We start from the raw sequence: 25,000 nt of genomic DNA, 5'->3' as shown, positions 1-25,000 counted from the left end.
TGCTCTCCAATAGAATTTATCTTTTTCCGTCTCTGTTCTTTTCTTGTTAGTCTTTTTGCTTTCTCATCCTCTCTTTCCTCTTTATTCATCTCTCCTTTTATCTATACCTGTTTAAATTGCTCACTCTGCTAGTTTCCCTGTTTTTGCTAAGATATTCTGTGCTGTTGTTTGTGACCTGAATTTAACCTTAATTGGTCTGGTCGTATCAGTATTGTATTTCCCAAGCCTAGACATTTCTTCTATTTGCTTCCCTATTTCTGGTTCATCTTGAACTACTTCTAATATACTATTTACTTTTTCCTTTTCTTCCTTTATTCTTGTAGTCCTATTTAGATTGTACTTCTCTTCCATCCCTAATATAATTATACATTTCTTTTTATTTGCTAAGTCTCTTACTATATTCTCCTTCCCTCTCATCACTTTAATAACTGTGCCTTCAGTTTGTTCCTTCATCTGTTGTTTCACTATATCTCTAAATTCAGTTTTGTTATTCTCCTGAACCTTTTTCCAACCACTTTCTTTGTTATGGACTCTTTATTCTCTTTATTATTCATCTTCAATTCCTCATTCTCTTCCTTTACTTCTCTTAACTGTCGTTTTAAATCTTCTACTTTAGTTAGATTTTGATTCTCTTTTCTTAGTTCTTCCAGTTTATCAACTTTCTCAGCAACTAGAGTTAATTGGTCAAACCTAACCTTCCATTCTTCTTTTTTTTTTTTTTTTTTTCTAAATTTATTAGTCAGGGAAGGATGTCCTCTCCTGCCTCTTTAAATCCATAAAAGCAGTTATCATCTCCATTGAGCTGCTATTATCTATATTTCTGCTCTTCACACCTCTGCTTCCTTGTTGTTCATCTGTATATTGCACCCCCCATTTGTTTACGCCTTTCCTAAGATCCTGGGTCCATTCGTCCCCTTCCTCATTTTCCTTCCATTTTCCTCAACAATCCCTCCCCTTCTCCTTTTTCTGTACCTTTCCACTACACCACGAGCTTTCCCCTTCCCTATTAATACAACGCATGTACTTGTGGTCCTCATAATTTTGAAGATTTCACTGGAGTCCAGATTTTGCTGCCACCCCAACCGACGTGTGTGTGTGTGTGTGTGTTTATGTGTGTACATACACACATACACATTTCTCCTGACGTCCGGGGAAACCCGTTCGTCACCTTTCTTATTTCCTTCCATTTCCCTCAGTAATCCCTCCCTGTCTCCTTTTTCTTCACCTCACTACACCACGAGCTTTCCCCTTCCCTATTAATACAACAAAGGTACTCCCACATTGTTGAGATCGATGAAACTTGAAGTTTTCTTGGGAGCTCCAAACTTCGTTGTCACTTCGACTGACGTGTATTTACCTAGTTGTATTTTACAGGAAGGGGAGCTATGCTCGTGGGGTTCCGTCTTCATATCTCATTTTATCTAAACTATTTTTAAATTCATGTATTATTTTTGCACACACCACTTTCTCATCTAACTTGTTCCAACTGTTTATTACTCTGTGAGGAAAGCTGTTCTTTTTCAAGTCTCTTCTGTAGCTGTCTTTTTTTATTTTCTTTCCGTGTCCTCTTGTATTTCTGTTATCCCATTTTATCAGATTCTCTCTGTCAGTAATTTCTATGCCTTTCATGATTCTGTAAATAGCTATCAAATCTCCTCTCTTCTTTGCTCTAGTGTCTGTAGTTCAAGTTTTGCTAGTCTCTCTTCATATGATAGTTTTGAGAGTGTTGGTGCCAGTTTTGTAATTGCTCTTTGTATTCTTTCAAGTTTTTTTTTATACATTTTTTTGTACTTGGTGACCATATCGTAGCTGCATATTCCAATCTTGGTCTTATCAGGGTGATTAGGATTTTCTTCACCATTTCTTCATCCAGGTATGTAAATGCAACTTTGATTGTTCTTATTAAATTATAAGTTTCTCCAAAAATCTTATTTATATGTTTCTCATGTGACATATTATTCATAACAATGACTCCCAGGTCCTTCTCATTTTCTACTTTTTTTTATTCCTTCTCCCAAATTATATGCTCCTGTTATTCTGTTTTTGCTTTTTCCAAATTCCATTATACTACACTTTTTTGTATTGAACTCCATCTCCCACTTCCTACTCCATTCCTGTACTATATTTAGATCTCTCTGTAGTGATTCACAATCTTCTTCAGTTCTCACTCTTTTCATTAGTTTTGCATCATCTGCAAAGAAGCTCATATAGCTTTCTATTCCTTTATCCATATCATTAATATATATAGCAAACATTATTGGGGCCAGAACTGTTCCCTGCGGAACACCGCTTATTACTTCATCCCATTTTGAGTGCTGGTTTCTTATCACTACTCTCATTTTTCTTTCTTGCAAAAAGTCTTCCATCCAATTTACTAGTTTTCCCCGTATTCCTCCTTCAGTTTCTAATTTCTTAAGCAACTTCTTATGTGGAACTTTGTCAAAAGCTTTCTTTAGGTCTAGAAATGCACAGTCCGCCCATCCATCTCTTTCTTGTATTATATCTATTAGCCTTGAATAGAAACATATTAAATTGGTGACGCATGATCGTCCTTGTCTGAATCCAAATTGCCTTGGATTTAACACTGTTTTTTTTTCTAAATATTTTACCCATCTACTTTTGATCATTCTTTCACAAATTTTTGCTATTGTACTTGTTAGAGAGACTGGTCTATAGTTTGTAGGTTCTTCTTTATTTCCTCCTTTATATATAGGTACTATATTTGCTTTTTTCCAATCTTTTGGAACTTTTCCTTCTTTCAAGGAACTGTTTAGTATGCTATGTATTTTGTCTGCCAGTTCATTCCTGCATTCTTTCAGAATCCAGTTTGCTATATCATCTGGTCCATGCGATTTTCTGACATCAAGATTACTCAAGTGTTTCAATATTTCATTCTTTGTTACTTCTATTTCTTCCATAGGGGGGACTTTCTCTTTCCATTCAATCTCTTCAGGTTGTATGTTCTCCCTTGTAAACACTGATTTAAAATGTTTGTTCATAATTTCTGCCATTTCTATTTCCTCAGTGTATTCAACTCCCTCTTGTCTTAATTTCTCCAAGTCTTGTTTGTTTTTCAGTTTATTGTTTACAAATCTGTAGAATACTTTTGGTTGATCTTTACACTTTTCTATGACATTTTTTTCATATTTTCTCTTTTCCTCTCTGTACGTTTGTACATATTCATTTCTATAACCGGTATATATTTTCCATTTTTCAGGTCTTCTGTCTTTTTTCCATCTGGTCCAGGCTTTGTCTCTTTTGTCTTTTAACTCCCTACAACTTTTATTGTACCAGCATTTTACATATTCTTTTTCTTGTTTTTGTCTTGGGACATACTTTTCCACTCCTTTTTTGTAAATTTTTGTCAAAATATTCCATTTCTCTTCTGTTGTTTCTTCTTTGTATATTTCTTCCCACTTTGCATGTTGAAAGAATTCTCTTATTTTATCAAAGTTTGTTTTTTCATACATCATTCTTCCTTTTCTATATTGCTCATTTCTTTTCATATATTTTTCTTCATTAAGTTCCAGTTCAATCAATATGTGGTCACTTTTACTTATTGGTGTTTTATATTCAATCTTGTCCACTATTCTAGGTTCAGATGTAATTATTAAGTCTAGTCTCGATGGTTCTTCTTCATTTCTATACCTGGTGTTCTCCTGTATCCATTGTGTCATTGTATGGTTAGTAATCATCTCAAGTAGAGCGTTTCCCCATGAGCCGTCTCCTCCCTTTACTGTCATTTCTTCCCAGCAGATTTCTTTGCAATTAAAGTTGCCCATTATAACCATTCTTCCTCCATCTTCCCTTATTTTATTTAAAGTTATCTTTGTGTCCTCTAACATACTTTTATGTTCACTCTCCTCCCATGAGTCTGTTTTCGGAGGCACATAATTTATCACAAATTTTCTGCTCTTCTTATCTCTGTCTTCCACTTCTATCATAATCATCTCTACTGTATTCTTTCCATATATGACACCCTTCACGTTTATATCCTTTTTAGTCAGGAACATAACTCCACCCCCTTGCTTTTTCTCTCTGTTTTTAATCCAATAATTATATGCATCATGTCCTACACTGTTGGGTGGTAGTGGGCCTTTTAATTTTGTTTCTACAATTCCCATTATGTCCGGTTCTTTTTCTTTCAAATAATCATTCAGCTCATTCAATCCTGTTATTAATCCATCTATATTTGTGTAAGACACTCTTAGTTTTCTGTCACTACCATTGTGTTCTCTGTTTCCCTTTTGTTTTTCTCTTGTATGTCGAACTGCCTTAGTTTCATATTCACTACTCTCCAATAGAATCTCTCTTTCTCTGACTCCGTTCTGCTCTCGTTTTTTTTTCTTAGCTTCAAGTCTTTTCTGCTTTTCTTCCTCTCTTTCCTCTTTATTCATTTCCCTTTTTATCCATACCTTTTTATATTGTTCACTTGTTGCTAGTTTCCCTGTTTTGGATAAGATATTCTCTGCCGTCGTTTGTGACCTGAATTTAATCTTAATTGGTCTGGTCTTATCTGTACTATACTTTCCGAGCCTGAATTTTTCCTAAATTACCTTCATAATTTCTGGTTCATCTTCCTGAACTAATTTTAGTAAACTGCTTACTTTTTCATTTTCCTCATTGGTTCTTGAGGTTCTATCTGGGTTATGTTTCTCTTCCATTCCTAATATAATTATACATTTCTTTTTGTCAGCTAAGTCTCTTACTATATTCTCCTTCTGTCTCATCACTTTAATAACTGAGTCTTCAGTTTGTTCTCTCATTTGCTGTTTAATTATATCAGTAAATGCAACTTTACTGTTTTCTTTTATCGACTTCCATCCCTCTCTGTTTTCTTTACTATTCCTCTTCAATTCCTCATTCTCCACCTTTACTTCTTTTAACTGTCTTTTCAGGTTTTCTATTTCATCAGTTAAGTTTTTGTTCGCCTTCTCTAGTTCTTCCAATTTTTCAACTCTTTGTAGAATGTTAACATGACCGAACCTACGCTCCAAGTCCTCGATCATCTTATCGACCTTCTCTTCTAGTCTTGTCAGTCGGGGGGGGGGGGGGGGGGGGGGGGGTTGTGTCCCCCCCCCCCTCTTTAAATCCCTGGAAAATATTCTCATCACTTTCTACTGTATTGCTCTTCTCTATACTTCTAATCTTTACATTTTTATTAGACATTTCATCGTCGCTCTGTCTGCCTGGGCCAAGTCTACTCCTTCCTCATTTCCTTCCATTTCCCTCAGCAATCCCTCCCCTTCTCCTCTTTCCCTACTTTCCTACTACCCCACGAGCAATTTCCCCCCACCCTGTAAATACAATTGGCACTTCTCTTTGCGTTGTGATCCACAAAACTTCAATTTTCTTCAGAACGTCTTCTAAGCCGTCCGTTCGTTGAAGTGTGTGTGTGTGTGTGTACATATGTGTATATATATATATATATGTATTTACCTAGTTGTATTTACCTAGTTGTATTTTACGGGAAGGGGAGCTATGCTCGTGGTGTCCCGTCTTCATATCTCATTTTATCTAAACTATTTTTAAATTCATGTATTGTTTTTGCACACACCACTTTCTCATCTAACTTGTTCCAACTGTCTATTACTCTGTGAGGAAAGCTGTCCTTTTTTAGATCTCTTCTATAGCTGTCTTTTTTTATTTTCTTTCCATATCCTCTTGTATTTCTATCATCCCATTTTATCAGATTCTCTCTATCAGTAATTTCTATGCCTTTCATGATTCTGTAAATAGCTATCAAATCTCCTCCCTCTCTTCTTTGCTCTAGTGTCTGTAGTTCAAGTTTTGCTAGTCTCTCTTCATATGATAGTTTTGAGAGTGTTGGTGCCAGTTTTGTAATTGCTCTTTGTATTCTTTCAAGTTTTTTTATACTTTTTTTTGTACTTGGTGACCATATCGTAGCTGCATATTCCAGTCTTGGTCTTATCAGGGTGATTAGAATTTTCTTCACCATTTCTTCATCCAGGTATGTAAATGCAACTTTGATTGTTCTTATTGAATTATAAGTTTCTCCAAAAATCTTATTTATATGTTTCTCAGGTGACATATTATTCATAACAATGACTCCCAGGTCCATCTCATTTTCTACTTTTTTTATTCCTTCTCCCAATTGATATGATCCTGTTATTCTGTTTTTGCTTTTTCCAAATTCCATTATACTACACTTTTTTGTATTGAACTCCATTTCCTACTTCCTACTCCATTCCTGTACTTTATTTAGATCACACTGTAGTGATTCACAATCTTCTTCCGTGTTCACTCTTTTCAGTAGTTTTGTATCATCTGCAAAGAAGCTCTATAGCTTTCATTTCCTTCATCCATATCATTAATGTATATAGCAAACATTATTGGGGCCAGAACTGTTCCTTGCAGAACACCGATTATTACTTCATCCCATCATGAGTGTATTTTGAGTCATATGAGAGGTACAAAGAAAAGAGAAGTAAAACATAATATACAGGAGGCAAAGAGGAGAGCAGATGTGAAATGGGGTAAGAGTATGACAGAAATTTTTTAATGTAATAAACAAATGTATTGGAAAGAAATTAAGAGAGGAAAAGGAGACAAATCAATTAGAGAAGAAAATGTAAAAGGTGCAGATTGAGAGATGATATTGGAAGAGATGGCAGTAAGAGGAAGATGGGCAGATAATTTTAGGGAGTTGCAAAATGTGAAGGAGGATAGGGAGGGAAAGGTAGTTGCAGTGGGAAGTGATGAGAAAATGGTCATGATGAGTGAGGAAAATGGAGGAGAAATAAGGAAAGATGATGTGAAGGCAGTTGATAAGATGATTAGAGCAGGTAAGGCACCTGGGTTGGATGGATGTTATGCAGAATCAGTGAAAAAAGGAGATACAGTGATGGTGGACTGGCAGGTGTAGTTATTTAATGCTTGTTTAAGAGAGAGTAGAGTGCCAGAGGACTGGAGGAGTTCCTGTATAGTGCCACTTGACAATGGAAAAAGGGACAAGTGTGAGTGTAGTTGGGAAGACTTATGGGAAGGTCTTGGTTTAGAGGATAAGAGAGGAACAGAGTAATTGGTGAGGAACCATGTGGGTTTAGGACAGGTAGGGTTTGTGTAGATCAGATTTTTGAGGTAAGGATATGTGAGAAAGATATAGGAAAAGGTAAGGATATTTTTTGGGCTTTTATGGATCTGGAAAAGGCTTACGACAGGGTAGACAGGAAGGCACTGTGGGAGGTATTGCAGATATATGGGATAGGAGGAAAGGTTTTAAGAATAGTCAAGAGTTTTTACAAGAGTAGTAGAGCTTGTGTTAGGATTAGAAATGGAGAGAATGGTTTGAGGTAAAGGTGGGACTGTGTCAGGGATGTGTTATGTTGCCCTGGCTGTTCAATCTATACATGGATAGGGTGGTGTGAGAGGTAAATGCAAGGATGGTCAGGGATTGGAGATGGTTAAAGAAAATGGAGAAAAGTGGGAGATAAGCCAGTTGTTTGCTGACAATACTGTGCTTGTTGCAGGATCAGAGGAAGGTAGTGACAAGAGTTTGGGAAGGTGTGCGAAAGAAGAAAGCTGAAGATAAATGTGGGTAAAAGTAAGATGATGAGATGTACAAGGGGAGAAAGTGGCAGCAGACTGGAAGTGAATATAAGGGAGAGAGACTGGAGGAAGTGGATAGTTTTAGATACTTGGGTGCGAATGTGAAGGAAAAGGGAGGAGTAGAGGTGGAGGTAGAATGTAGATTGAGAGAAGCAAGTAAATGCCTTGGTGGATTAAAAAGTGTAACGAGAAATAGAGATTTGGGATTAGATGCTAAGAGGAAATTGTATGGGGCAGAAACATGGAACATAAGAGAGGAAGAGTTTGAATTTGTTTGAGATGAGGTGCCAGAGAAGTATGATAGGGGTTACTAGGCTAGATAGAGTGAGAAATGAGGAGGTGAGGAAAAGAACAGGGGTAGAAAGGGAATTGGGAGATAGGGTTGATGAAAGAGTATTGGGATGGTTCGGACACTTGAAAAGAACGAGTGAAGAAAGATTAGTAAAAGAGGTGTGAAAGGCAAAGGTGGAAGGAGTGAATATGAGGGGGTGACCTAGGATGAGATGGATGTATGGGGTAAAAGGGGCATTGTGAAAAACGGGAATGTCTGTTGAGGAAGGACAGGAGAAGACAGAAGATAGGGGTGAATGGAGAAGGGCTGTGTATGGATGATGCTGTGATGTACTTGGGGGAGTGGGTGGGGGATGGGAGGTGAGTATGTATTAGAAATAAATTGATGCAGCACAAAGGGATTTTTCCCCATCTCCTTTTCTGCATGAGGGGATGGAGAGGGGGGTTGGCTATTTAATGAAGCTGCCTTGCTGTGGATGAGCTGTGTTTGCGACACTGCTTCTAACCCAGGGCAGTGGGCAGGATGCAGGGATGCCAAGATAAGAGGGAGGGAAGAGGGTAGAAGGGAGTGGAATATGTTGGAGATGGAATGGGTGGGAGTGGTTTTTATGCTTTTGTGTTTTTGGCTACCTCTCTTGTAAGGAGGAAAAAGCCTTTGATATATGTATGTATGCATATATGTTTTTTTTTTTTTTTTTTTTCACTGTCAGATCAGTCGGTCAATTGTGTCACTAAGTGGATAACTTACAGCCCCACAGTGGCTGGCAACAGTCCTAGGAACCTCCCACAGGTCTCTCTGGGAAGAAACTTTGGCTGTTGTCTGTGTTGTATTAATGTGAATTTGTTTCTGTTACCAGTTCAAAGTGGTAGGGAGAAAAGAGTAGTTGCCAATTGTCAGCTTTCCATGTATGAAAGAAATAATAATAATAATTAGAAATACAGTTGAAAGTAAAACAAAGAGACCTTGGGCCCAGTACAAGAGACTGAGTATCATGCTCCTGATGTAAGAGACGGTGTTGACATATTTTGAAAATGGGTAGCTTTGCATAACCACCACCTGCATGTACCCTTCATTGGTCCCTCACTGTCAGATCTTTGACATGCATGCTTAAAGTGAAATGTGTATAAGATGTGAGGCCTAGAATTTTAGGTTTCTTTTCAATTGGAAGCTTGTGGCCACTAAATTTGACTGCAATTTTTTCCTTGTTGTCTAGAGTGAACAGTTTCCCAATTTATTTTTAGGGTGAGGGTTCTATTCTATTATTTCTGAGCAGTTGTTTTAGTTTGTCCATATAAGTTTGGGTGTTCTTAACTGCAGTCATGTAGTTACTATGTTATGCTATTATTGTTAGGTCATCCCTCTATCTCTTTCCCTCTCCTTACCTCCCACCCTCCCTTTCCTCCCACCCTCCCTTTCCTCCCCTCTCTCCTCCCCTCTCTTCTCCACTCTCCCTCTCTCTCCCTTCCTCTTCCTCTCCATCTCCCTCTCTGGCCAGTTGAATATTCAAAATATGTGAAAAAATTGTAGGAATATGTGGAAGAAATACTTGTAGGAGAAAAGAATCTTCATTGACAATTTAGATTTAGATAAGGAAGGTCTTGTGTAACCAACCTGCTAAGTTTAAAAGTGGCTGATGTGTTATATGAGTGTTGGGTTGATTATGTATATCTGGATTTGGAAAAAAAACTATAGATAAGGTGCTTCACAAAAGTGAAGTTAGAAAACATAGACCTTAGAGGGAGTACATTGAAATAGGTAAAAGACTTTCAGTAATAGATATATGAAAATGGTAGTGAGAGATCAAAAGTCAGACTGAAGAGAGATGATAAGTGGGGTACCACAGGGTTCAGTTCTGGCACCTGTAGTGTTCATACTGTATATCAATATGATGAATGGAATAGGTAGCTGCTGTGTAAACTTGGTTTTGGATAATGCTAAGATTGTGAATAAAGTGAAAAATGAGAAGGATTGTAAACAGCATTAGTAAGACTTAGGTAAGGGGGATTGATGACTTAATAGTAGAGGCTAAGGAAGAAAAAGGTATAAGGGTTTTAATCAGAGATGATCTGTTACCAGAAGGCCATATAGTGAGAATAATAGAAGGAGCTATAAGTTGCTGAATAGTGTCAGAATAAGTGCCAGAATATGGATGAAGACATGAAAAAAAATATTTGAAAGTCAGATTTATCCCAGACTAGAATACACAGCAGTGGTGTGGTCCCCACACTTAAAGAAAGATATAAGAAAAATAGAATATAAAGGGAAACAATCAAGATGACCTCAAGCTTGACTAAATGATTTGACTTATGATGAAAGAATAAAAAAAAAAAAAAAAAAAAAAAAAAAAAAAACTTCCCATGTTGCAAGATTGAAAAGGGGCAACATGATAATGATATTTAGGTAAGAAAAATGTATAGAGAAAATTAACAGGACATGCTGGTATGGGATGAAAGACCAACAAGAGGTTATAGTAAGAAGTTGAATAAACAAGATTGGTTAGATGGTAGGAAGTATAGTTTTCCACATATATGCATAGGTTTATAGAACAAATTGGATGAAAATATAATCTAGGCCAACAACAAATGAATTTAAGCCAAAGTTTGATAAGTGGATGCAAAGAGATGGGACCCCATGAGCACAGCTTCCCTCCTTCCCATAAAATACAACTAGGTAAATACACAAGCACATATGTACATTGTGAATGCATGTGTATAAATGTATGTATTTACCTAGTTTACCTAGTTGTATTTTATGGGAAGGGGAGCTATGCTCGTGGTGTCCTGTCTTCATATCTCGTTTTATCTAGACTGTTTTTAAATTCATGTATTGTTTTTGCACACACCACTTTCTCATCTAACTTGCTCCAAACATCTATTTCTCTGTGGGGAAAGCTGTTCTTTTTCAGATCTCTTCTATAACTGTCTTTCTTGATTTTCTTTCTGTGTCCTCTTGTATTTCTACTATCCCATTTTACTAGATCCTCTCTATCAATAGTTTCTATGCCTTTCATGATTCTATTGTTATCAAGTCTCCTCTCTCTTCTTTGCTCTAATGTCTGTAGCTCAAGTTTTGCTAGTCTCTCTTCATATGATAGTTCTGAGAGTGTTGGTACCAATTTTGTAATTGCTCTTTGTATTCTTTCAAGTTTTGTTATACATTTTTTTGGGCTTGTTGACCACGTTGTCACTGCATACTCCAATTTTGGTCTTATCAAAGTGACTAGTATTTTCTTCACCATTTCTTCGTCCAGGTATGTAAATGCCACTTTGATTGTTCTTATTAAATTATAAGTTTCTCCAAAAATTTTGTTTGTGTATTTCCCAGGGGACATATTATTCATAATAATGACTCCCACGTCCTTCTCATTTTCTACTTTTTTAATTTCTTCCTCTCCCAATTTATATGATCCCACTATTGTTTTTTTGCTTCTTCCAAATTCCATTATACTAAACTTCTTGATATTGAATTCCATCTCCCACTTCCTACTCCATTTCCATACTTTATTGAAATCACTCTGTAGCGACTCACAATCTTCCTCAGTGTTCACTTTTTTCATCAATTTTGCATCATCCACAAAGAAGCTAATATAACTTTCAATTCTTTTATCCATATCATTAATATATATAGCAAACATTATTGGGGCCAGAACTGTTCCTTGTGGAACATCACTTATTACTTCATCCCATCTTGAGTGTTTGTCTCTTATCACTACTCTCATTTTTCTTTCTTGCAAAAAGTTTTTCACCCATTTAAGCAGTTTGCCCTGTATTCCTCCTGCAGTTTCTAATTTCTTAAGCAATTTTTTATGTGGCATCTTATCAAAAGCTTTTTTCAGGTCTAGAAATGCACAATCAGCTCATCTCTTTCTTGTATTATATCTATTAGCCTTGAATAGAAACATATTAAGTTTGTGACACATGATCGTCCTTTTATAAATCCAAATTGCCTTGGATTTAGTATTTTTTTTTTTCCCCTCCAAATGCCTAACCCATCTAATTTTGATCATTCTTTCACAAATTTTAGCTATCGTACTTGTAAGAGAGACCAGTCTATAGTTAGTAGGGTCTTCTTTGTTTCCCCCTTTATATATTGGTACTATATTTGCTCTTTTACAATCTTCTGGAGCTTTTCCTTCTTTCAATGAACTGTTTATTAGACTATGTATTTTGTGTGTTCATTCCTGCATCCTCTCAAAATCCAGTGTGCCATTTCATCTGGTCCATGCGATTTTCTGACCGAGTTTACTCAAGTGATTCATTATTTCATTCCTTGATACTTCTATCTCTTTCCTAGGGGGTACTTTCTCCTCCCACTCGATATCTCTAGGTTGTATGTTCTCCCTCGTAAACACTGATTTAAAATGCTTATTCATAATTTCTGCCATTTCTATTTCCTCTGTGTATTCAACTCCTTGTTGTAGTTTCTCTAATTCTTGTTAGTTTTTCAGTTTGTTTACAAATGTATAGAATAGTTTTGGTTGATCTTTACATTTTTCTATGACATCTTTTTCGTATTTTCTCTTTTTCTTCTCTGCACACTTGTACATATTCATTTTTATAATATATATTTTCCATTTTCAGGTCTTTTGTCTTTCTTCCATTTTATCCAAGCTTTATCCCTTTTGTCTTTCAACTCCCTACATCTATTGTTGTACCAACACTACATATTCTTATTCTTGTTGTTGTCTTGGGACATACTTTTCCACTCCTTTATAAATTGTTTGTCAAAATACTCCATTTCTCTTCTGTTATTTCCTCCTAGTGTATGATTTCCCCAGTCTTTTTTTTGAAAGAATTCTCTTATTTTATGAAAAAAAAAAAAAAATCACACATCAATCTTCCCCTTCTATATTGTTAATCTTTTTTTCAGGTATTTTTCCTTATTTAGTTCCTGTTCAACCAATATGCGGTCACTCTTACTTATTGGTGTCTTATTTTCAATCTTGTCCACCATTTCAGGTTCTGATGTGATTATTAGGTCCAGTCTCAATGGGTCTTCCTCATTTCTATACCTAGTATTCTCTTGTATCCATTGTGTCATTGTATGTTCTATAATCATATGAAGTAGTACATTTCCCCATAGGTCATCTCCACCCTTTACTGTCATCTCTTCCCAGGAGATTTTTTTTACAATTAAAGTCACCCATTATAAGTATTCTCCCTCCATCTTCCATTATCTTATTTAGTGTTATCCTTGTGTCTTCTAACATATTCTTGTGTTCTCTCTCTTCCTACGAAGCCATTTTAGGAGGCACATAATTTACTACAAACTTCCTGCTCTTCCCATCCTTGTCCTCTACTTCCATCATAAGCATCTCTACTCTATTTTATCCATATGTGACATTCCTCACATTTATATCCTTCTTAGTCAGGAACATAACTCCACTCCCTTGTTTTACCTCTCTGTTTCTAATCCAATAATTATGTGCACCATGACCTACACTGTTGGGTGGTAGTGGACCTTTCAATTTTGTCTCTACAATTTCCATTATGTCCAGTTCTTTTTCCTTTATTCAGTTCGTTCAAGCTTGTTATTAATTCATCTATATTTGTGTAAGACACTTTTAATTTTCTGTTACCTCCATCCTGTTTTCTGTTTTCCTCTGCTATGAACCATTTCCTGACTTTCATATCCACTACTCTCCAATAGAATTTCTCTTTTTCTGACTCTGTTCTTTTCTCATTTTTTTTCACCCCTTAGCTTTTAGTCTCTTCGTTTTCTCCTCTCCTTCCTCTTTATTCATTTCTCTTTTTATCCATACCTATTTATATTGGTCACTGTCTGCTAGTTTCCCTGTTTTTGCTAAGATATTCTCTGCTGTCATTTGTGACCTGAATTTAACCCCTTCCATATGGTGCCACACACGTAGGCGTCATGAGGAGCAAGTGGATTCGTGACGCTGCCATATCGGCGTCTTGATTATATTTATTGTAGTCGCCCCTGTGTTTTTACATTCTCCCTAATCTGCTCTTAATCCCATTCTCTGTGGTTTTCAAAATTCACGGGTGAAAGAGAGAATGATCGATATAAGCCGTGACTATATTTTATGATGCGAGTATTATTACGACACGTTGTATGGCTGGCATTGGCTGCTGCCCACGAGATTTAAGTCCCGTAGTGAAGTGGTTAACCTTAATTGGGCTGGTCTTATCTGTATTGTATTTCCGTAGTCTATATATTTCTTCTATTTGTTTCCCTGTTTCTTGTTCATCTTCTTGAACTACTTCTAATATCTTATTTACTTTTTCCTTTTATTCCTTTATTCTTGTAGTCCTATTTGGATTATACTTCTTCCATCCCTAATATAATTGTACATTTATTTTTATCCGCTAAGTCTCTTACTATATTCTCCTTCTCCCTCATCCCTTTAATAACTGTGTGTTTAGTTTGTTCTTTCATCTGCTGCTCCATTATACCTTAGAATTCAATTTTATTGTTCTCTTGTACTTTTTTCCAACCACTTACCTCTTTTGCTATGGACTCTATATTCTCTTTATTATTCCTCTTTAATTCCTCATTCTCTTCCTTTACTTCTCTTAATTGTCTTTTTAATTCTTCTATTTCTTTAGTTCTTCCAGTTTATTAACTCTTTGGGTAACTAGAGTTAATTGGTTAAACCTAACCGCCTATGTTTCGTTCATTTCTTTTAGTTTCTCCTCTAGATTTACTAGTTGGGGAAAGTTGTCATTTCCTCCCTCATTAAATCCATGGAAACAATTATCTTCACCTTCCATTGTGCTGCTCTTATCTATATTTCTAATTTTTACATTTTTACTTTTCTCTTGAACATCACCACTGTTGTCTGCCCCTCTCTTGCTGACCTGCCATCTGACTTCCTGGGCCCATTCATCTCCTTCCTCATTTCCTTCCATTTTCCTCAGTAATCCCTCCCCTTCTCCTTTTTCTTCACCTTCCCACTACACCATGAGCTTTCCCCTTCCCTATTAATACAACAAAGGTACTCCCTCATTGTTGAGATCGATGAAACTTGAAGTTTTCTTGTAGTTCCAAACTTCGTTGTCACTTCGACCGACGTGTGTGTCTGTGTGTGTGTTTACATATGTTTTTTTCTTTTCCAATAATATCAGAAATATTTCTCTGAAATAGCATACTTTTATTTGAGGTCAAGCATAGAATATAGGGAACTCAAAATTTTACCTTGAAAATTGATTAGTAAAATTCTACTGCATTTAATTTGAAACTGTATAGTGTACATTTTTATATCCAGTTTGTCTTTTGACACATTAAATGCAAGTATTTCAAGGAGATATCAAGCATTAACTTTATTACTTTGAGGGTTAGCAATTTTTATAGCAGAAATATATTATTTTGTCCTTGATCATTCACATTTGAAGTGTATAGCTTTCACTTTTTCAAGGGAATGTTTACTGTCGGTATTTAATCTTAAGGTATACAATATTGATAAGTATTGGAAAGATAACCATATGAATTTTGATTTTTCCAAATTGTTCATAGTTGATATGTTACACTGAACCAGAACTGTTTTCAGGACACATAATTTAGAACATTTTATTTTGTGATTATGTTTCACTGCATGAGGTTGGGAAGGTATCCCATATTTCAGATTTTTTTTCTACCACATCTCACCATTATATTAACAAAATTTACATTTGAGCTTTACTGTAAAGGGTGCAAGAGAAGGAATTTATCAATTAGATTTGTAGGGTTTGGATGAACTTAGAATTGGAGCAAGGCTTAGTGTGAAGAGATGATTATGATAGGGCATTGAATTTTTTTTTTTTTGTATACAGAATAATTTTTACTCTGTATATAGTGGAGCTATTGATACAGTATTGGTTAAACTCACCTCAAAAGTAATCAGGAAATCATTACCCTATACCTGGATAGCTTGCTGTCCAATGATTATTATGATTCTTTTTTTTTTCAACAGTTATTGTAAGATAACACTCAGCACATAGAGCTGTAGGTTAAAAGTTTAAGATATGAAGGTTAGATGAGTTTTTACTGAATTTGTTGGCTTTGTAAGGATCCTTATGTAGCCAAAGCTTCCTATTGTCCATGAATTATCTAAAAAGAATTTTTTTTGGTCTGGCAATGATTCCTTTGTTTTTATCTAAGGAGGAAAATTATTTACAGGAAATATTGCTGTTATTATTATTTTTTCTTTCATTTCTTTACGCAAATTTTTTGAAGCCAGAGAAGGCCTCTATCAGAATTTGTAGTGTCAGGGAGGATTCTGTTTGATTCCTGATGAAGATGTTAATAGGCTGTTTTACTTAAAGATGCCAAATAGTGTGGCATATGATGATGAATGCTTAGGATAGTGCAGCAGGACAGCATGATGTTACCACCATAGTCACAGGTCACAGCTTGGGCTCATTTGTGTAGTTTGTATGTAAAGGGCAGGTATAGGTAAGTAGGTGCTGGTTAGCCATTCCTTATAGTGCTGCCTTTTTTGTGGAGTCAGATGTTGAATCTGATGCCCTTGTGCCCATGTGGGCTGTGTCCTTACAGAAAGTGTTTCTAGTCAGTTTGTTACAAGGAGGAGTAGGAGGAGTAGGTGGTTCATCCATGGGCCCCGCCCTCAGCTCTGACTCGGTTAGTGGCCTAGTGTCTCCTGTGACCCAGGAAGGGCCGAGCACTCAGAGCCCTAGCATTGTACAGGCTCAGCTTTCCTCGGATGTGGCGTCCCCCCGTGAGCACCTTCCACACCAGTCCACCACCACCTCCTCCACCAGCACCACAACTTCTTGCTCTGCCCCAGTACAAGAAGCCCTGCTGTCGGCCACCAGCCTTAAGGCTGAGCCCAGTAGCCCTGCCCTTGGCCATGCTGACCTGAGCTGTCAGATGCAATCCAGTACCAGCTCCTCTAACTGTTCTGGCTGGGGCCCCAAAGGCTTTGGGCATGTAGGGGCCTCAGGCAAAGCTCACCAGGTAGGATTGAGGACCAGTTTCACAAGGTGGGGTAATATTATCCTCTCTCTCACTTCACCTTAAAAAAAGGAAATGCATAAAGCCAAGAAAAATTGAAGAAGTGCATACAGCACACATTAGTACATAATGTGATTATGTAAATATTAGTTGTATAATGTGCAAATACTACTAAAGGTAGTAAGGCTGAAATGTGAAAACATGGGAACTGTACTAAACTGTCTTTATTTTCCAGTAAACATTAAATTGTTTTAATACAAAACAAATGCAATTGAGATGTAAGAAAAGAGAAGGTTCATATTGCCCCAGTTGTGATAGTTTTAGCCACACAAGATTAAAATAAAGCCATATTCATTTGCTTTCTATTGGAGCTTTGCATTGGGACAAAGATTTCTTCCAGTAGTTAATAGTTGAAATGAAATTTACATAAAATAAGAAATGTTTGGTATTCAACTGCAGTTCATTAATATCACTTTCATTATCATAATGATGATCATGTAAGGATATTGTCCTCTTTACTATTATTTTCCATATGCTTTGAGTGTTGGTGAGTGTGTGTGTGTATTTACCTAGTTGTATTTCATGGGAAGGGGAACTATGCATGTGGTGTCCCGTCTCCATATTTCATTTTATCTAGACTCTTTTTAAATTCGTGTATTGTTTTTGCACACACCACATTCTCATCTAACTTGTTCCAAACGTCTATTTTCCTGTGGGGAAAGCTGTTCTTTTTCAGGTCTCTTCTATAATTGTCTTTCTTGATTTTCTTCCTATGTTCCCTTGTATCTCTACTATCCCATTTTATTAGATCCTCTCTATCAATAATTTCCATGCCTTTCATGATATATAAATAGTTATCAAGTCTCCTCTCTCTCTTCTTTGCTCCAATGTCTGTAGCTCAAGTTTTGCCATCCTCTCCTCATATAATAGTTCTGAGAGTGTTGGGGTCAATTTCATAATTGCTCTTTGTATTCTTTCAAGTTTTGTTATACATTTTTTTTGTACTTGGTGACCATGTTGTCGCTGCATACTCCAATTTTGGTCTTATCAAAATGACTAGTATTTTCTTCATCATTTCTTCATCCAGGTATGTAAATGCCACTTTGATTGATCTTATTAAATTATAAGTTTCTCCAAAAATCTTGTTTATATGTTTCTCAGGTGACATATTATTCATAACAATGACTCCTAGGTCCTTCTTTTTTTCACTTTTTTAATTTCTTCCTCTCCCAATTTATATGATCCCACTATTGTTTTTTTGCTTCTTCCAAATTCCATTATACTACACTTCTTGATATTGAATTCCATCTCCCACTTTCTACTCTTATCCCATACTTTATTGAGATCATTCTGCAGCAACTTACAATCTTCCATGGTGTTCACTTTTTTCAACATTTTTGCATTGTCTGTGAAGAAGCTCATATAACTTTCAATTCCTTCATCCATATCATTAATATATATAGCATTATTGGGGCCAAAACTGTTCCTTGTGGAACTCCACTAATCACCTCATCCCAATTGGAATGTTTGTCTCTTATCACCACTCACATTTTCCTTTCATGCAAAAAGTCTTCTATCCACTTCAGCAGTTTGCCCAGTATTCCTCCTGCAGTTTCTAATTTAGCAATTTCTTATGTGGCACCTTATCAAAAGCTTTTTTCAGGTCTAGAAATGCACAATCAGCCCATCTATCTCTTTCCCATCTATCTCTTTCCTATTAGTCTTGAATAGAAACACATCAAGTTTGTGACACATGATCTTCCTTGTTTAAATCCAAACTGCCTCAGATTTAGTATGTTGTTTTTTCCAAATGCCTTAGCCATCTAATTTTGATCATTCTTTCACAAATTTTAGCTACCTTACAAGAGAGACCAGTCTATAGTTAGTAGGGTCTTCTTTGTTTCCCCCTTTATATATTGGTACTATATTTGCTCTTTTCCGATCTTCTGGAACTTTTCCTTCCTTAAATGAACTGCTTATTAGACTATATAGTTTGTGTTAGTTCATCCCTACATTCTCTCAAAATTCAGTTTGCCATTTCATCTGGACCATACGATTTTCTAACATCGAGATTTCTCAAGTGATTCATTATTTCATTCCTTTACTTATATCTCTTTCATAGGGGGGACTTTTTCCTCCCAATTGACATCTCTAAGTTGTATGTTCTTCCTCATAAACTCTTATTTAAAATGCTTGTTCATAATTTCTGCCATTCCTATTTCCTCTGTGTATTCTATTCCTCTTTGTTTTAGTTTCAGTAATTCTTGTTTGTTTTTCAGTTTATTGTTTACAAATCTATAAAATAGTTTTGATTGATCTTTACATTTTTCTATGACGTCTTTTTTGTATTTTCTCTTTTCTTCTCTGTGGACTTGTACATATTCATTTGTATAACCAGTATATATTTTCCATTTTTTTTGTTTTTTGTCTTTCCTCCATTTCATCCAAGCTTTATCCATTGTATCTTTTAACTCGCTACATCTTTTGTTGTACCAATATTTTACATATCCTTTTTCTTGTTTTTCTCTTTGAACATACTTTTCCACTCCTTTATAAATTTTTGTCAAAATATTCTATTTGTCTTCTATTGTTGTTTCCTCTGTATATCCTTTCCCAATCTGCTTTTTGAATATTTTTTCTCATTTTATCAAAATTTGTTTTTCCATACATCATTCTTCCCTCTCTATATTGTTCATTTTTTCCTATGTATTTTTCTTCATTTAGTTCCAGTTCAACTAATATGTGGTCACTTTTACTTATTGGTGTCTTATATTCAATTTTGTCCACTATTTCAGGTTTTGATATGATTATTAGGTCTAGTCTCGATGGCTCTTCCTCATTTCTTTACCTAGTGTTCTCTTGTATCCATTGTAATTGTATGTTCTATAATCATCAAGTAGTACATTTCCCCATAGGTCATCTCCACCCTTCACTGTCATCTCTTCCCAGGAGATTTTTTAAAATTAAAGTCACCCATTATAACTATTCTTCCTCCATCTTCCATTATCTTATTTAGTGTTATCCTTGTGTCTTCTAACATATTCTTGTGTTCTCTCTCTTCCCACAAAGCCGTTTTAGGAGGCACATAATTTCCCACAAACTTCCTGCTCTTCTTATCCCTGTCCTCATTTTCCATCATAATCATTTCCACTCTATTCTTTCCTTATGTGACATTCCTCACATTTATATCCCTCTTAGACAGGAACATAACTCCACTTTGTTTTACTTCTATGTTTCTAATCCAATAATTATATATACCATGTCCTACACTGTTGGGTGGTAATGGAACTTTCAATTTTGTCTCCACAATTCCCATCATGTCAGGTTCCTTTTCAATCAGGTAATCATTCAATTCATTCAAGCCTGTTATTAATCCATCTATATATGTGAAAGACACTTTTAATTTTCTGTTACCTCCATCCTGTTTTCAGTTTCCCTTCTGTTTTCTCTGTGAACCATTTCCTGACATTCATATCCACTACTCTCCAATAGAATTTCTCTTTTTCTGACTCCGTTCTGTTCTAATTTTTTTCCTTAGCTTCAATTTTTTTTGTTTGTTTTCCTCTCTTTTTTCCTCTTTATTCATCTCTTTTTATCCATACCTGTTTGTACTGATCACTTTCTGCTAGTTTTCCTGTTTTTGATAAGACATTATCTGCTGTTGTTTGTGACCTGAATTTAACCTTAATTGGTCTGGTTTTGTCTATACTGTATTTCCCAAGCCTATATATTTCTTCAATTTCTTTTTCTATTTCCTGTTCACCTTCTTGAAATATTTTATTACCTTGTTCACTCTTTCTCATCTCTTACTCTTGTAGTCCTATTCGGATTATGTTTCTCTTCCATTCCTAATATAATTATACATTTCTTTTTATCTGCTAAGTCTCTTACTATATTCTCCTCCTCTCTCATCACTTTAATAACTGTGTCCTTAGTGGGTTCCCTCATCTGTTGTTTCACTGTATCGCTAAATTCAATTTTACTATCGTCCTGAACCTTTTTCCAACCACTTACCTCTTATGCTATAGACTCTATTCTATTATTCCTCTTTAATTCCTCATTCTCTTCCTTTACTTATTTTAACTGTTTTTAATTTGTCTATTTAGGTTTAGATTCTCCTTTAGTTTTTCCAATATATCACCTCTTTGTGTAATCAGTGCAAGTTGGCTAAACCTAACCTCCCATGATTCATTCATTTTTGTTTTTAGTTTTTCCTCTAGACTTCCTAATCTGGGAAGGCTGTCATCTCCTCCCTCGTTAAATCCATAGAAATAATTATCTCCACTTTGTATTGCACTGCTATTATCTATATTTCTAATTTTAATTACTTTATTGACTTGTTGGAATTCATCTGTGTCATCTGCATATCTCTTGTTTACATTCCATCTGATGTCCAGGGCCAATTCATCCCCTTCCTCATTTTCTTCCATTTTCCTCAATAATTCCTCCCCTTCTCCTTTTCACCTTCCCACTACACCATGAGCTTTCCCCTTCCCTACTATTACAACACAGGTACTTCCTTGTCATTGAAATTCACGGACATTGCGTTTTTTTCAGAGTTCCAATCTTCACCGTCAATTTGATGATCGTGCATGTGTATTACCTAGTTGTATTTTATGGGAAGGGGAGCTATGCTCATGGTGTCCCATCTTCAAATCTTGTTTTATCTAGACTGTTTTTAAATTTGTGTATCGTTTTTGCACACACCACATTCTCATTCAATCTATTCCAAACGTCTATTATCCTGTGGGGAAAGCTGTTCTTTTTCAGGTCTCTTCTATAACTGTCTTGATTTTCTTTCTGTGTCCTCTTGTATCTCTACTATCTCATTTTATTAGATCCTCTCTATCAAGAATTTCCATGCCTTTCATGATTCTATAAATAGTTATTAAGTCTCCTCTTCTTTGTTCTAATGTCTGTAGCTCAAGTTTTGCCAGTCTCTCCTCATATGATAGTTCTGAGAGCGTTGGTGCCAATTTCATAATTGATCTTTGTATTCTTTCAAGTTTTGTTATACATTTTTTGTACCTGGTGACCACATCGATGCATACTCCAATGTTGGTCTTATCAAAGTGACTAGTATTTTCCTCATTTCTTCATCCAGGTATAGAAATGCCACTTTCATCTTATTAAATTATAAGTTTCTCCAAAAATTTTGTTTATATGTTTCTCAGGGGACATATTATTCATAATAATGACTCCCAGGTCGTCCTCATTTTCTACTTTTTTAATTTCTTCCTCTCCCAATGTATATGATCCCACTATTCCTTTTTTGCTTCCTCCAAATTCCATTATACTACACTTCTTAATATTGAATTCCATCTCCCACTTCCTACTCCATTCCCATACTTTATTGAGATCACTCTGCAGTGACTCAATCTTCTACAGTGTTCACTTTTTTCAACAATTTTGCATCATCTGCAAAGAAGCTCATATAACTTTTAATTCCTTCATCCATATCATTGATATATATATAGCAAGCATTATTGGGGCCAAAACTGTTCCTTGTGGAACTCCACTAATCACTTCATCTCAAGTAGAGGGTTTGTCTCTTATCACCACTCATTTTTCTTTCATGCAAAAAGTCTTCCATTCACTTCAGCAGTTTGCCTTGTATTCCTCCTGCAGTTTCTGATTTCTTTAGCAATTTCTTATGTGGCATGTTATCAAAAGCTTTTTTCAGGTCTAGAAATGCACAATCAGCCCGTCCATCTCTTTCCTGTATTACATTTACTAGCCTTGAATAGAAACACATCAAGTTTGACACATGATCTTCCTTGTCTAAATCCAAACTGCCTCAGATTTAGTATGTTGTTTTTTTCCAAATGACTTACCCTTCTAGTTTTGATCATTCTTTCACAAATTTTAGCTATCATACTTGTAACAGAGACCAGTCTATAGTTAGTAGGGTCTTCCTTGTTTGCCCCTTTATACATTGGTACTATGTATGCTCTTTTCCAATCTTCTGGAGCTTTTCCTTTCTATGAACTGTTTATTAGACTATGTATTTTGTCTGTTAGTTCATCCCTGTATTCTCTCAAAATCCAATTTGCCATTTCATCTGGTCCATGCGATTTTCTGACCTCAAGATTACTCAAGTGATTCATTATATCTTTACTTTATACTTCTATCTCTTTCCTAGGGGTGAATTTCTCCTCCCACTTGACATCTCTAAGTTGTATGTTCTCCCTCATAAACACTGATTTAAAATGTTTGTTCATAATTTCTGTCATTTCTATTCCCTCTATGTATTCAACTCCTTGTCATAGTTTCTCTAATTCTTGTTTTTCAGTTTGTTTACAAATCTAGTTTTGATCTTTACATTTTTCTATGACATCTTTTTCGTATTTTCTCTTTCCTTCTCTGCACACTTGTACATATTCATTTCTATAACTAGTATATATTTTCCATTTTTCAGGTATTTTGTCTTTTTTCCATTTTTCCAAGCTTTATCCCTTTTGGCTTTTAACTCCCTACATCTTTTGTTGTACCAACACCTTACATATCCTTTTTCTTGTCATTGTCTGGGAACAAAAGTTTCCACTCCTTTATAAATTTTTGTCAAAATATTCCATTTCTCTTCTACTGTAGTTTCCTCCCTGTATATCCTTTCCCTGTCTGCTTTTTGAAAGAATTCTCTTATTTTATCAAAATTTGTTTTTCCATACATCAATCTTCCCTGTCTATATTGTTGTTATTTTTCCATGTATTTTTATTCATTTAGTTCCAGTTTAACCAATATGTGGTCACTTTTACCTATTGGTGTCTTATATTCAATCTTGTCCACTGTTCCAGGTTCTGATGTGATTATTAGGTCCAGTCTCGATGGTTCTTCCTCATTTCTATAACTAGTATTCTCTTGTATCCATTGCATCATTGTAGGTTCTATAATCATATCAAGTAGTACATTTCCCCATAGGTTGTCTCCACCCTTCACTGTCATCTCTTCCCAGCAGAATTCTTTACAATTAAAGTCACCCATTGTAACTATTCCTCCATCTTCCATTATCTTATTTAGTGTTATCCTTGTGTCTTCTAACATATTTTTGTGTTCTCTCTTCCCACAAAGCCATTTTAGGAGGCACATAATTTACCACAAACTTCCTGCTCTTCTTTTCCCAGTCCTCTATTTCCATCATAATCCTCTCTATTCTTTCCATATATAATATTCCTCACATTTATGTCCTTAGTCAGAAACATAACTCCTGTTGTTTTACTTGTTTCTAATCCAAAAACTGTATATACCATGTCCTACACTGTTGGGTGGTAATGGACCTTTCAATTTTGTCTCTCCAATTCACATTATGTCCAGTTCTTTTTCCTTCAGGTAATCATTCAGTTCATTCAAACCTGTTATTAAGCCATCTATATTTGTGAAGGCCACTTTTAATTTTCTGCTACTTCCATCCTGTTTTCTGTTTCCCTTCTGTTTTTTTCTGCTATGAACCATTTCCTCACTTTCATATCCACTACTCACCAATAAAATTTCTCTTTGATTCTGTTCTGTTCTCGTTTTTTTCCTTAGCTTCTATCCTTTTTGTTTTCTCTTCCTGTATTTCCTCTTTATTCATTTCTCATTTTATCCATACCTGTCTATACAAATCACTTTTGTTAGTTTCCCTGTTTTTTGTGACCTGAATTTAACCTTAATTGGTCTGGTCTTATCTATATTATATTTACCTAGTCTATATATTTCTTAAATTTCTCTCCCTATTTCTTGTTCATCTTCTTGAACTACTTTTAATACCTTGTTTACTTTTATCTTCTTTGCTTGTGTAGTCCTATTTGGATTATGCTTCTCTTCCATCCCTAATATAATTATACATTTCTTTGTATCCGCTAAGTCTCTTACTATATTCTTCTCTCTTGTTACTTTAATAACTGTTTCCTTAGTTTGTTCTTTCATCTGTTGTTTTACTATATCATTAAATTCAGTTCTGTTGTTCTCTTGGACTTTTTTCCAACCCTGTACCTCTATTGCTATGGACTCTTTATTCTCTTTATTATTATTCTTTAATTTCTCATTCTCATCCTTTACTTCTTTTTAATTCTATTTCTTTATTTAGGTTTTGACTCATCTTTAGTTGTTCTAGTTAATCAACTCTTTGAGTAACTAGTGTTAATTGGTTAAACCTAACCTCCCATGCTTTGTTAATTTTTTTTAGTTTCTCCTCTAGACTTACTAGTCGGGGAGGTCATCTCCCTCATTGAATCCATAAAAGTAAT

The 25,000-nt window shown here is 35.5% G+C and overlaps 1 protein-coding gene across 3 annotated transcripts in view; it reads left to right on the top strand.

Moving 5' to 3' along the window:
• Nucleotides 1–25,000, top strand: part of LOC143036737 (uncharacterized) — a 207,428-nt gene that overhangs the window by 73,747 nt on the left and 108,681 nt on the right. For 2 of the 3 annotated variants that reach the window (XM_076204423.1, XM_076204422.1), the window contains exon 4: nt 16,358–16,777. The exons of the other annotated variant lie outside the window; for it this stretch is intronic. In XM_076204423.1, coding sequence (XP_076060538.1) covers nt 16,358–16,777 — 420 coding nt within the window. The remainder of the gene's footprint in view (nt 1–16,357; nt 16,778–25,000) is intronic. 3 annotated transcript variants of the gene reach the window in all.

Source organism: Oratosquilla oratoria, chromosome 21 (assembly GCF_046742065.1).
Source record: "Oratosquilla oratoria isolate Oo_2021 chromosome 21, ASM4674206v1, whole genome shotgun sequence".
NCBI classification, from domain to species: domain Eukaryota; kingdom Metazoa; phylum Arthropoda; class Malacostraca; order Stomatopoda; family Squillidae; genus Oratosquilla; species Oratosquilla oratoria.
The sequence above is the reverse complement of the archived record's forward strand: the minus strand, read 5'-3'. Positions and strand labels throughout refer to the sequence as shown.